Source organism: Brassica napus, chromosome C7 (genome assembly GCF_020379485.1).
Source record: "Brassica napus cultivar Da-Ae chromosome C7, Da-Ae, whole genome shotgun sequence".
In the NCBI taxonomy this organism is placed as follows: Eukaryota; Viridiplantae; Streptophyta; class Magnoliopsida; order Brassicales; family Brassicaceae; genus Brassica; species Brassica napus.
In genome coordinates, this window is record NC_063450.1 from 12,825,347 (window position 1) to 12,839,881 (window position 14,535).

Consider the following 14,535-nt stretch of genomic DNA (forward strand, 5'->3'; position numbering starts at 1 on the left):
ATAGCCGTAGTACCAAACAAACCTAACCGCACAAATAGAGCTGGAACCCTTCGTTGTTTCCCTTGTGGTGAACCGGGTCACCTGAAATCTGTGCGACAAAAATGTAATTGATGGGAGGACTCTTGCTCGACGAATCTAGTCGCGATGTGGAACTCGAGTTTCAAGATGAAAATCAAACACCAATATATGATGAGTCAGCAGGGGAATTATAAGCTGATTCAAGGGTCTCTTTGATGTTACGACGATATTTTTTAACACTACATGTACTGCCTAAACATCCTCATTTACGCTCTATTTTGAATCCCGTTGTACAGCTGCAGGAAGAGTTTGCAAATTCATTATTTACAGGGAGCAGAGAGAACGTAATTGCCACATATGTCGTTCAAAAGTTAAAACTACAGGACAAAGAACACCCACATTCCTATCACCTTGCATGGCTTCACCAAAATAACAAATTTTGTTAAATAAGTGCTCATTTGGTTCTTCTCAGGTTCCATCGATACATACAAAGTTTCAGCAATACAAACGTGGACACAAGCTACAACACTTTCGGAGGATCAAAGTTATCATGGTTTGGCATCTTTTTGCCGTCATTTTGTTCAACACTTCAGCTCTATTATGGCGCCACTTACAGATTGCATTCGAACAGGTACATTCACTTGGACAATACCCGCAACAAACGCTTTCAACGTCATCAAGGACAAGCTCAGTTCAACACCTATTATTTTACTGTATATCACTCACATTTACTGTTATTACATCCATATATGTTTTGGATGAGAAAATTATTAAATTTAATATTCTTAATAGTAACTATATCATTTAGAATTGATGAGATCATTGAGAAAACTTATGTTCTGTTTTTTGTTTATTATACAATTTAATCATATATTGTAAAAGATGGTTAGAAAGCAGTTGTTTTACTAGTTCTTGTCTCGGGTTGTGACCGGTTCCTCTGTTTTGTTATCATCCTTTTGACTTTCATGATGATGTATTATAAAGGTCTGATTTGGGTTGTTTTCTCAGCTAGTTAGGGATTTGATTTTTTTTCGATCAGAAGGTTGGAGTTCGGCTCAAAGTGTATGATGATTCTGTTGAGTTATACTGTTTTCAGCTTGCCGCTTCCTCATCCCTTGTTCCATCTGATCTTCTTCTGGATAGAGTTTTTGTATTCCTTTTCAGTTCATCCTTCTTTAGCAATGGTAATGTAATATTGGTTTGGTAGTGCTTGAGAAAAATTTTATTTACTCAATCTAATCGATTTTTTGGACATATACATCTCCAATGCCATTCTATTTTTTCTTCTATAATTTCCTCTATTATCAGCTCGCCCTATGGCCCCAGTTCTGCATCAAGATATGACGATTAGTGATCTTATTAATGTCGAATCAAATGAGTGGGATGTTGGGCTATGATACACTAAAATTGAGTTTTTGTCTACTGTCAAGTTAACAGTGTAGTTGTAATATTTTTAGATTCAATTCCAGAGGACCAGCTCACACTTTATCTTTATGGGATAAGAATTAAGCTAAAACAAAAGTGGGGTTTTAAAAGAGTAAAGTAACGTAAATAACAAGTAACAAGTGAAGTTGTTTTCGATTTGATTAAATGCGCTAGTCTAGGGTTTCTTCTTCAGGTAAGGAAATCGCAAAACAAGCAATTATTCAAGTCCAGTTTACACAAGTCTAAACTCAGATCACTCAGGTTGAAACAACCCACTGTCGTGATGTTGATTCCTTTGCAGATCGGTCTTGATACCTAAACTCTCGTTTGGATCAAGAAGCGATAGCAAGCTTTAGAGATCAAGTCCGATATGTTCACAATACACCCTAATATCTACTCTCGCTGACTAGAGATGCAAAGCTCATTCAAATCATATCAAGTTATCAACCAACGGTTAGCTGAATTGATTAACCCTAATTCATGCACTAAGTGATCAGTTTAATGCAAGCAATAAGAACATATATGAATGTAGACAATCTTAAGATGACTTATTTATGCTTCAGTTTACGAATCCAAAACCCTAGAACCCTAAACTAACTCGGTGACTACTCAGACATAACACAAGAACAGAGAAACATGATTTATGAATAATACTGCATATAATAGATAATAGGAATAAGAGGGTTCAGGATAATCTTCTCTAGGAGATAAATGAGACCTTCTTCCTTACAAGTAGCAATCGCCCAAAAATCAAAGCTCTCTTAGGTCTTTCTTGCGTAAAAACTAAGGTAGGCTCTAAAGTAAATAAAAGAAGACTATATATAGGAGCCACATGCGGCTAAAGGGAAAAAATAGGAAAACTAGGGCAAATCCTGAAATATTTGGAAACTTCCTTTTAAATCTCTGTCGCTGGAGCACGCACTCAGGCTGCTCCGCTCGACTGTTCTGCGCGAAAGACTCCAAATCATACTCTTTTTCTCCTCTTTTCCTCCATCTGGTCCATCTTCCATCCAATGCAAACTCCAGACCTGTAATGACTCAAAGGGACTAAAAAGACTCGATAAAACCTTGAAAACTATTAGTAAAACATACATATAATGTGCCAAAAACACAATATATCAGGCTACTAGAATTTGGCCATAAGCCCTACTTATCGTCGTGATACATTTTGTTGGAGTTATACTAAGAACGGTCAATTCATAGTTAAATCTGGTTACTGGATGGTTCGAAATATACTGAAAAATGATGAAGAAAAGGATGCTCTGGAGCTCAGTATAACCAAACTTCAAGCCTTCTCTTGGAAAATAAAAGCACCTCAGAAGATATGACACCTTATTTGGCAACTGATAACATGACATATGGCGGTCACGAGGAATCTGGTCCGCCGAAACACAAGTTGCGATAATTATTGTCCAAGATGGGGGAACCAGAAGAAAATGTTACTCATGAAATCTTTGAATGTCAACCGGCTTTACAAGTTTGGTCTCTCTCAACAACTCTATCTAGCCTTGACACATTCCCGCTATCGAGCATATATGCCGATATGGATTGCTTTTTTTTGGAGGAAAACATCATATTGGAACCAGAATTGGACATGGATCCTTATCCTAGATAATCTTGTATATCTAGAAGGCTTGAAACGATAAACTATTTAGAGGAATAGCCAGGGACTCTTTGGAACTTGCCGGATATGCAGAACGTGAGTGTTAGGTTTGGTCTAATGCAAATGAGGCAATACCAGCGTCTCCACAGGTGCAACTTATTGTGGAACCACAAGTCTTCAGCTTGGGTAATATTTATAAGCTGGATGGGTCATGGACCTCTACAGCTCAATTTAATGGATGTAAATGGGGTTTGGAAGGATAGTTCAGGAAAGATCCAACTTATGGAGACACAAAACGTAAGATGGCGAGAGGCTGCTTTGCATACAAAACTAGAAGCAATGAGATGGGCTATGGAGAGCATGCTCGAACATTCGACTTGCCAGCATTTTGGGGCGGATTTCAAGGACCTAATTGCAATGATAAAGGAATCACAAGCTTGGCCAAACTTCGCAAGGGAATTGGAGGTGATTCAGACTCTTCAGATATACTTTCCGGACTTCAAGATATCTTATACTCCAAGGGAGCAAAACGGAATTGCTGATTCTTTAGCTAGGACTGCTCGTTCTTTTAATATAGATCTTTGTTTCATTGGTTGTTCTATTCCGACTTAGATGCCCATGATACTTCAAGTTTGAGTAACAGAATAGTCGATTGTTTCCAAATATATATATATATATATATATATATGGACTCTATTATAAGATAAGTTTTCAGAGTAAAAAAGTAACTCTATATTATATTTTAAAATAGAATAACACCATTAGAGCAAAAACTATTTTGTAATAGAATTATTAAATAATTATAAAAACAAATTGAGTGACATTAAAACTGGTCTTATGTTTTAACCCATGTTCGAAAACGCGGGCTAAGCGGCCGATTAATCGCCGGAAACACGCAAATCGAACTGCATCCGTGGCGAAATGATGTTATTCGGCCAATAAATCGCAACTTGAAAAAAACTCAAAGTTTTCATGGTTTTTTTGTTTGATATCGCATGTGTCTTAGATTTGATGTATTTTCACTAAAACTTACAAGAATAGTGAGAAAAATCTCTGAAATCGAGAGAAAAAAAATTGAAAAGCAGCCGGAAGTTACAGGGATATCACATTGAAAGGTTGAAGATAAGGTTAATTTCGTCATTTTCTAAATCATTTAACCTAATTTTTTTAAAAAAAAAAAAAACAGGCGCATACTCTTCTAATCGAACCTAGGTCCAGGCATATTAAACTAGCGCCTCTCACCACTAGACTATGTCAGAACAACATTAAAGGCGCACATAATTAATATATATACCCAATTACAAAAATAAATGCTCAAAAATTACATCCCGATTAATCTCTATATAATCTTCTTTTTTTTTTTTTCTTAACTCTATTTTATTTATGCTCGAGTTTACAACTAAAAGAAAATGACACCAAAGCCACAACACACTGTAAGCTTGAAAGACGTCTACTCTACGAAAAAAGAACGCCACGCTGCAAGAAGAGAGAGTTGGCCAGGAGGAACAACTTGTCTACGAGTCAAAGGGTCCAGCCTGAGTCTTATTGTTTGCTGAGTCTCTGCTATCAGAGTGCCAGGGGGCTTCTCCACAGCTGAGTGAATGCGCATATTTCTCTCCTTCCAAATCAAATACAAAACCGCTTGATGGACAAGTCTGACAATCAAAGTCACATTAGCGTCCCTCGCAGGCGCTTTCAGCCAAACCAAAACCTCCTCAAACCCCCGCGGAGGAATCAGCTGCAGCCTGGAAACAAAGAAGGACCAGATGTGGCTACTGTACCCAAAATCAAAGAACAAGTGTTGTCTGTTCTCGTCAAATCCCGAGCAAAGAACACACCTCGAAGGAACAGACAAACCCCATCTTATAAGCCTGTCTCTAGTAACCATTCTATCTCTGGCTGCAATCCAAGTAATGAAAGCGTGCTCCGGGATTCTTCCAGCAAACCACACAGCCTTATGCCAAGGAACTTGCGTCGGAAACGGGTGCAGCACTCTCCAAGTTTCGCTGGCTGAGAAACTCCCATTACCCTTACCAATCTCCGGATACCAAATGTATCTATCTTCCACTTCCGAACTCCGAATTTCCTGCGCATTAGGCAGACATGCCTTCACTAAGGAAATTATATGACTCCTGCTTCTACTTCGATCTAACCTCCATCCTTCATTAGTTAAAGCATCAGCAACCACTGCATCAATACTCAGGCCAGTGACTAGAGGTCCCCTCTCCCCCACCAAATCGATAAGTGGTCCAGCTGAGGTCCAATTATCAAACCAAAAACTAGCAGTGTTACCAGTACCCACTTCACAAAGCACCATAGGTCTCGCTAGTGGTCTCAACTTACAAATAGCTCTCCATATCCAACTTCCTCTATGAGTAGGATTCAACACCCAGAAATTATCATTCCTAATCAAGTGACTGCGTACCCACGAAACCCACAGAGAACCTCCAGCTGTGAAAATAAGCCAGATAAGCTTCAGTCCCAGCACTCTGTTCCAATCCACTAACCTCTTTAGACCCAAACCTCCTACTTCCTTTGGTGTACAGACTGACTCCCAAGCAATCTTGGCCCCTCTGGCCGAATTCGGTGCCCCATTCCACAGAAAAGCTCCGCACATACGCTCCAAAATACTTACACACTCTGATGGAATGATGAACATAGACGCCCAGAATGAGATTGTCGAATAAATCACCGCTTGGATAAGCTGAAATCTACCCGCAAAGGACAAATGTTTAACTGTCCAAGAGCTGAATCTCGCAGCAATTTTATCCAACAAAGGCTAGAAATCCGACCGAGTCATTTTCTTAGGCGATAGAGGAACACCCAGATACCTCAACGGAAGAGCACCTTGTGCAATCCCCATCTCTACTGCCAGATCCCGACATCTGCTCACACTACCTCCATCTAGTAACAGCTCCGATTTTTGTCTATTGATTCTCAGCCCTGAAACCAAACGGAACTCCTCTAGGATGTTCAGAATTCCCCTAAGAGAATCCACTGTGCCGTCGAAGAAAATCAGAACATCATCCGCAAAACTCAAGTGTGTGATCAAAGGAGAGTCACACTTCGGATGTAAACCAAAAGTACCATCCACTGCTCCTTTATCTAACAGCTTAGACAGCACATCCATCGCTATAACAAACAGAAGAGACGAGATAGGATCTCCCTGTCTAAGACCCTTCTTTCCCGAGAAGAACCCCTAAAGTTCTCCATTGATGGCAATACTATATGACGGAGTAGTCACACATTCTTTAATCCACTCAATGAACTTACTTGGCAGATCAAAGGCGCTCAACACCTTGAAGAGAAAGTCCCAACTGAGGTTGTCATAGGCTTTAGATATATCTACCTTCAGGCAGCCCCTTGTTGTTGGACCTTGAGCGTTAAAATCTTTAACTAACTCAGTAGCAAGCAGAACATTCGCGCAGAGCAGCCTCTCCTGAATAAAGCCAACTTGATTTCTTTGCACTATCTCGGATACACAAAGCTTCAGTTTCCTCTTAAAGAGTCTAGCCATAACCTTGTACACTGTTGAGCATAAGGATATTGGGCGAAATTGATTAAGACGATCCGCACCTATCTCCTTAGGAATGTGGGAGATCGTTGTGGTATTGAACTGTCTCAACAACCTGCCGCCAGTAAAGAACTCTCTTATGGCCTCCACTGAATCCTTACCAACAACTTCCCAAGCTTCCCAAAAAAATTCCGCCGAATATCCGTCAGGACCTGGAGCTTTATTCTTTGGCATTGCAAACAAGACCTCTTTAATCTCCTCCTCTGTCGGAATGCATATCAATTTGTCGGATATCTCCTGTGGGCACCTATATGTAAGTAGACCTCTTAGCTCCACCTCAGAAATCGCTTCCAAATTCCCATCTGCACACCCCAAGAGGTTCTGAAAATACGCCACCACCATCTCCTTTATATGGGCTTGATTAAAAACCCTGTTATTCCCTTCATCCATCAGATAACTGATGCAGTTCCTCATTTGATGTGCAATCACCGTTTTGAAGAAGAACTTTGTATTAGCATCTCCGTTATCTAACCATCTTATTCTAGCCTTTCTACTGAAAAAGATCTCCTGGGCTGCTTCAAAGAATTGTCAGTTCTTCCTAGCAACAAACTCTTGACGGAACAGAGAATCTGAAGGAGCCGTTAACAATTGAAGCTGGATTTCTATCAATGCCTCTAGAGCTTCTTTCGCTTTCTGCTGAATATTACCAAAGCCCTCCTTATTCAATCTCCTACAGGTTGCTTTGGTTTTCTTCAATCTCTTGCCTAGCGAAAAAAGCTTGGAGCCTACTGGAATTTCCTCTTTCCAGGTCTTAAGAATCTCATCGAGAAACCTAGGATGTGAAGATAGAAAGGAGAAGTACTTGAAACTGCACTTTATGACCGAAGATAATTCAGAAAAAGACACCACTGCTGGAGAGTGATCAGAGTCTCCAGGCGCTTCAAACACACTCACAGCTTCTGGGTATCTATCCCTCCAGAGCTCACTGCACAGAACCTTGTCAAGCTTCCGCAAAATAGGATCCTCTGGACGTTTGTTAGACCAGGAAAAGAAGGTGCCTCTGATATCCATATCTGTCAAGTTGCTTTCTTCCAAACACTGCCTCAACTCTTCCATACCTCTGACCGGTAGATCATAAGGTTGCAAAGAAAAGTGTTCCTCTGCCAAAAGTATCTGATGAAAATCACCAAGAACTACTAAGGGTGAAGCTGCCACCAACGGATTATTCGCAATATCTACTAACGCCCTCCACAAGCTCCTCCTTTCAGCTTCCGTATTAAGCGCATACACAAAAGCCACCGTACACTCCGTACCAGAGGCTGGATCGATCACTCCACAGAGCATCAACTGCCCCGTTTTCAAATAGACCACGACTGACAAAGACGGATTCCACACAAGCCAGATTCTCCCTCCTGCAGCTTCCGAATAATTATTATCAAACCTCCAACCAGGAGCCACCGCTCCCAAAACACTAAGAAAATTTTCTTCATGTACATGAGTCTCTAATAGCGCTCCCACTGATGAGCCCAGACTCTGAAGCCAACTACGAACTAGCCTTTGTCTTCTAACTCCATTAATACCTCTAATGTTCCAACTAAAGATCTTCATATATATACAGATGAATACGATATTCCCAACCGATCAGACTTCAAGCCTCCTCCCGGAGGAGAAAACTCGATCAAGAAACCTCGCTGATTTAGGGGGCTTTCCCACTGCTCCCAAAGATTCCCAAAGTTTATGCTGTCTCAGTGCTCTTCGAAAATTCTTCGAGTGCTTAGTGAGCCACAAAGACTCTTCCTCCTCCTGAAAATGCACCTCATTCTGACTCACCATTGCTCCCTGGCCTAACTCCTCCACTTCTGCCCCTTTAATCTCCCCTTCCTCTAGCTGATAACCATCCTCAACTGGCTCCTCAACTGGCTCCACAACTGGCTCTGATTCCACCGTCGTCGACTCCTTAACCCGAAACAACGACGCGTAGTCCTGAACTTTTACACCTAGATCACTTCTCGACTTAGCTACCGCCACTCCCACAATATCTTCCGGCGGGGAGCTTAAAGCTCTCGCTCTTGCTCGCGCTCTGGATCTGGACCTCTTGCGAGGCCTAGACTTGGCCTTACTCTTCTGCTCCTGACCAACTTCAACCTTCTCTGCACTTGCCTCTTTCTACCCTGCCTGGGACTCAACTGCTAGCGACACCTCTGATCCAGACTTCACAACACTGATTACCTTCTCCTTCTTCTGAGGCTGCACCCTCTGCCTTGTAGCTTTGTTACACCGGTTCAACAAATGGCCAAACTTTCCACAGTTCAGACACTTAGGCGGAAGACTAGGGTATTCCACATTAACTCTAACCGAGTTCCTTTGAGTATCTCTGACTTCTACAACCTCCGGAAGAGATTTGGAGAGATCAATCTCCACCTTGACCTTAGTATCACCGAAATGGTAGGGGTCTAACCGAGACTTCTCAGTGTGGAGCGGATCTCCTATACCGCAAGCAACAACACTGATACCATCCAGAGAGTATAGCTGCGGGGGAACGTTCTTCATAACTACCCAAATCGGTGCAAAGAGCAACTCTTGAGCCGCTAGATTCCCATCCGCTGTCCAAGGATAAACCGAGAAGGCACACCTATCAGCTTGCCAGTAACCCACTTGCAACACTCATTCTCTAGTCTGCACAGAGGGGATGTAAATCAAGACACGGGTTTCCGAGACCGTTCTGGCCATAATACTACCGAACTTTCCCCACACTGGGTTCAAATCGGTAATAATCTTTGATGCAGAAGGATGACGACCGTGAAAGTGAGCCACCACGTGGTCTTTCCAAAGTTCCGAAGTTTTGAGAAGCACAGACTCCGGCGCTTGGACTACCGGCGTCCCGTCCTCTAAGAACGACGGATCTGAGATCTTACGGAGATTCTTCAGGGACGATTTGAACCGGGCCGCGTACGATGGAACGTGCGTAACTGGAATCAACGCTGGAATCGACGGAGACTGGAGCTTCATCTCCAAATCGCGGTTGCGGAGCTGAGTGTCGCGATTTGATATTCTCGCAGATGAGGCCCCTCCTGGGTCAATAGGAGGGCTCGACGAAGGAGCGGAGACAGGAATCGTCATGAGAGACAAACGACGGGGGATGACTTCTCGCTAGCCGGCGTGAGGCCAACTAACGGCGGAGAGAACCGGAAACCCTAAAACGCCCAAATCGCCCTTTATTTCGCTCTTAGGAGAGAGAGAGAAACCCAAACCTCGAATAGACAAGTTAATCTCTATATAATCTTCGATTAATTGATTCGGCGCTAGGCGTTATCTGACCGCACGCATTGTGCTACCGAGTTCTCAAACATGGGTTTTAACTTTTTTGGTCAATGCTTTTCAGCTTTTTTGTCTTTTTGGAAAATGTTTTCAAATCATTGATTGTTACAAATCATGGAGTGGATTGCTATTAATCAAGACCAGAAGAGAAGGCCCATCAGCCTTGTCTAGGCCCAGCTGCGGCCGTGATCAAGAGGAGAGAGAGACGGTCGGTTTAGACCGTCTTAGGATTAGTACGTTTTCCTTTTCTCTGTTTTAGTAGTTTTTCTATTTCCTGTTGTATTAGGTTTTGGATAGTTTCCTTTTATCTACACTTTGTAATTCCTATATAAAGGAACCTCTATTGATCATTAATAATACAGAAGAATTCTCCATTCTTTTACAACACGTTATCAGCACGATAGCCTCCAGAACCCTGAGACAAAATCGAAACCTAAAAGCCTAAACCGGCGACCACACTTAAAACCCTAGACACGTTCTTAGTTCATCCAAGAACTCAGACGATCCATCTCGAATCCTTAACGTTCTCAGCTCACGTCCCAGCTCAGTCAAACCCGTCCAGCTCGCGATCACACCCGAGACGCGATCGCACCCGACACGACCCGCGTCCGAGAGACCTCGCACCTGGGACAAGTCGACAGCTCGCGATCGTCCCGTTTCTGCGACCCGATTGGAACCTGCAAGCATCCGATCGATCTCTCTCTCTCTCTAAAGGTGGTCCGGTTCTAAACCTCTACGAAACAAAGGTATACCGTGATCTAAGAACCTAGATTGATCAAAACCCTAATCCATTATTATGGAAACTTTGTCCTTGATCAAAACCCTAAAACCTACAATCTAAAATCGACAATCTCATAACTAGATATAGAAATCGATTCCTTAGAACATATTGATTGATTGTTCCTGATCTGAATTTAAGAAACCCTAATTCTGGAATCGAAACCCTAAACCTAAAAGATTGAATCCGATTTTAATTGTTCTTGATTGAGTGTTTGATGATCTGAGGTTTTAGGATTGATAGATTGCTTGAATAATCTAAATCGATTTTAAACCCTAAAGGCCTTGAAACCTTGAAATCATATTGATTAAAACCGGCAGCCTTATTGTTGAAATTGAAACCCTAAACTCATCCAATAGAAATCAGATTGCTAAGATTGTTTACATTACATCTAAATCTGAAATTGAATTGCATTCGTATTGTTTAAAAACCGACCATCATATAGAACATATGAATTCGAATCTGATTACATTGATAAAGCATATGGCCGTGTGGCTCTTAATCTCTCTGTCATACATAGAATCATAATTAGGATTGTTCGCACCATGGTCAAATAGATTTACATAGCCGATCCTATTGTTTAATAACATGGCCAAATAAGGCATGCTTGTAGCCGATTTGTTTTGAATGTCTAAAGGTCGAATGATCACATTGTGAATCTGAATTTTAAATGACAATGTGATCCAGATGTCGAAAATCTCAAATCTAGACTACGCAGCACTTAATCTCTCTGGAGATAACTATCTACAGTGGGCGCTAGATACAAAGATCAACCTGAGGTCAAAGGGACTCGGTGATACTATCATCGAGGGAAACAATGAGAATGATAAAAACAGATACAGGGCGATTAGTATTATACGCCATCACCTCATTGAAGGTTTAAAGGATCAGTACCTGACAATGGAAATCCACTAGACCTTTGGACCGCTTTACAGCGTAGATATGATCACCAGAAAACGGTGCTACTTCCAAAGGCTAGATTTGAGTGGAAGAATCTCAGATTCATGGACTATAAGTCTGTGGATGAATACAATTCTGTATTATTCAAAATAGTTTCAATGATGAGACTGTGTGGTGAAGAAGTAACCGAAAAGGAGTTACTTGATAAGACCTTTTCTACATTCCATTCAACGAATGTGTTGCTGCAGCAGCAGTATAAAGAGAGAGGATTCGCCACATATATTGATCTGATCTCGTGCCTACTTCTGGCCGAGGCTAATAATGAACTCCTGATGAAGAACAGTGAGATGAGACCTCCAGGATCAGCACCATTACCAGAAGCTCACAAAGCTCAACATGAAAAGAAAGATCCCAAAGAAAGCAACCACGTCTATAATTAGAGAAGAACACACGGCAGAGGCCGTGGTGGGTACAAGGGACGTGGTGGCCGTGACAATTATGCTTATGGCCGTGGATATGGAAACCACAATAATTGTGGTCGTGGTTCCAGCTATGGCCGTGGAAGAGCCAATTTTAGCCGCGGTCGAGCCGGTATAACTAAGCCGTCTAACTCGACCAAATCTGTTTGTCACAGGTGCGGGATGAGTAACCATTGGGCCAAGAATTGTAGAACTCCTAAACATCTATGTGAACTCTATCAAGAGAGTCTTAAGAACAAGAACCCAGAAGCTCATATGGTTCACGACAATGGGTATGATGCTGATGATGATTTCGACCATGAAAAGGATGATCAAATGGATCACGAGACATCAGATTGTCTTAAAGACTAAATTCGATTTTTATTTTTGATTGTTCTTTGATTGCTTTGGTGTTTTTATTTTTTGTTGTTTAAATTTATAAATGAAAGCTTTAAAGTTTTATAAAGTCTCTGAGATTAGAAATCTTCTTATATAGAATGAATGAGATGAGTATACTCGTGGTGGATAGTGGCTCAAGTCATACAATTCTTAGAGACAAAAGATACTTCGTCAATCTCATAATGCAAAGTGCAAACATACACACTATTGCGGGTGTGGCCGGCCTGATTGAGGGTCACGGCCAAGCTTATATATTGATGCCTAAAGGCACTCGTCTAGAGATTAAAAATGCCTTGTATTCCCCTAGCTCTAAAAGGAGCCTATTGAGTTTCAAGGATATAAGATTGAACGGTTTCCATCTTGAAACATGGGAAGAAGGAAATAAAGAATTCCTTAACATATTTTCGATCACCCAATGCAATAGGACGGTCCTAGAGACCGTACCCGCAATAGCTACTGGTCTATACTATGCAAAGATCAGTATGATCGAGGCTAATGCCTGCGACAATTTCACTTTATAGCATAATCGGCTTGGCCATCCCGGTACTAATATGATGCGAAAACTAATAATGAATTCACAAGGGCACACGTTCAAAGGAGTTGTCCCAAACAATCTCACATGTGCAGCATGTGCACAAGGGAAACTCATAACTAGGCCATCACCAGCCAAAGTGGATAAAAAGATCCTAAATTTTCTGGAAAGGATTCAGGGAGACATATGTGGACCAATACACCCACCTAGTGGGACGTTTCGGTATTTCATGGTCCTGATTGATGCATCGACCAGATGGTCGCATGTTTGCCTTCTATCCACACGGAACTTTGCATTTGCATGCCTACTTGCTCAGATAATAAGACTTAGAGCACACTTTCCAGATTTCCCTTTAAAGACTATACGTCTAGACAATGCTGGTGAGTTTACGTCCCAGGCGTTTAATGAATATTGTATGTCCATGGGGGTAAGTGTAGAACACTCCGTGGCACATGTACATACACAGAACGGCTTGGCCGAATCCTTCATTAAACGTATCCAGCTGATAGCCAGACCATTACTCATGAGGTCTAAACTACCGGTAACAGCGTGGGGACATGCCGTATTACATGCAGCAGAACTGATTCGCATCAGGCCATCTAGTGAGCATAGATATTCGCCATCCCAGTTACTCACGGGTCATGAGCCAGACGTGTCCCACATCAAAACATTTGGATGTGCCGTTTACGTTCCAATTGCTCCACCACAGAGAACTAAAATGGGACCACAAAGGAGGATGGTTATATACGTTGGATATGACTCCCCAACCATTATAAAGTATCTTGAGCCAATAACCGGTGATTTGTTTAAGGCCAGATACGCAGACTCACAGTTTGATGAGTCCACATATCCGACCTTAGGGGGAGGAGATAACGGCCGGTTGAGCAATGAAATCGAATGGTCTCGACCATCAATATCTTGGCAAGATCCTCGGACTAAAGAATGTGATATGGAAGTCCAAAAGATTATACATCTTCAAAAGCTAGCTACTCAACTGCCAGATTCATTTGCTGACCCAAATAGAGTGACAAAGTCATACATACCGGCTTGTAATGCACCAATACGAATAGACGTCCAGAAGGGACAAGGTCAAGTGGCTACAGAGTCTAAACAACGTCTCAAACGTGGTAGACCTATTGGTTCCAAAGATAAACAGCCTCGGAAGTCCAAGAGAGGTGCTGGATCCGAGAGCATCAAGGAAACAGTCCAGGACATTAATGGACCGGCCGAGCCGACCCAGACGGTCGAGCCAAGTGAGCCGGCCATGCCAAATGATCCGACCGTTCCAAATGATGGGGTTCGGGACGCCGAACTTCATGGGACACAAAGGCCGGACAATAAAGAGATCTCTATAAATTATATGATGTCTGAAACGAAATGGAATAGAAATGATATCGACGTCGATGATATTTTTGCTTATAAAGTAGCACTTAAGATCATGGAAAAAGATGAGGATCTAGAACCCACGTCCATATATGAATGCATGCAAAGATCAGATTGGATCAAATGGAAAGAAGCTATAAACGTGGAGTTAGAATCATTAAAGAAAAGAGGCGTTTTTGGCCCTATAATCGTGACACCAAGAGATGT

The 14,535-nt window shown here is 41.9% G+C and overlaps 1 protein-coding gene across 1 annotated transcript; it reads right to left on the bottom strand.

Moving 5' to 3' along the window:
* Positions 1-7,148: 7,148 nt before the first annotated feature.
* LOC106403850 lies at positions 7,149-8,168 on the bottom strand. The gene has a single exon (XM_013844631.1). It carries the CDS (start codon positions 8,166-8,168, stop codon positions 7,149-7,151), a length of 1,020 nt encoding a protein of 339 aa, XP_013700085.1.
* Positions 8,169-14,535: the final 6,367 nt, after the last annotated feature.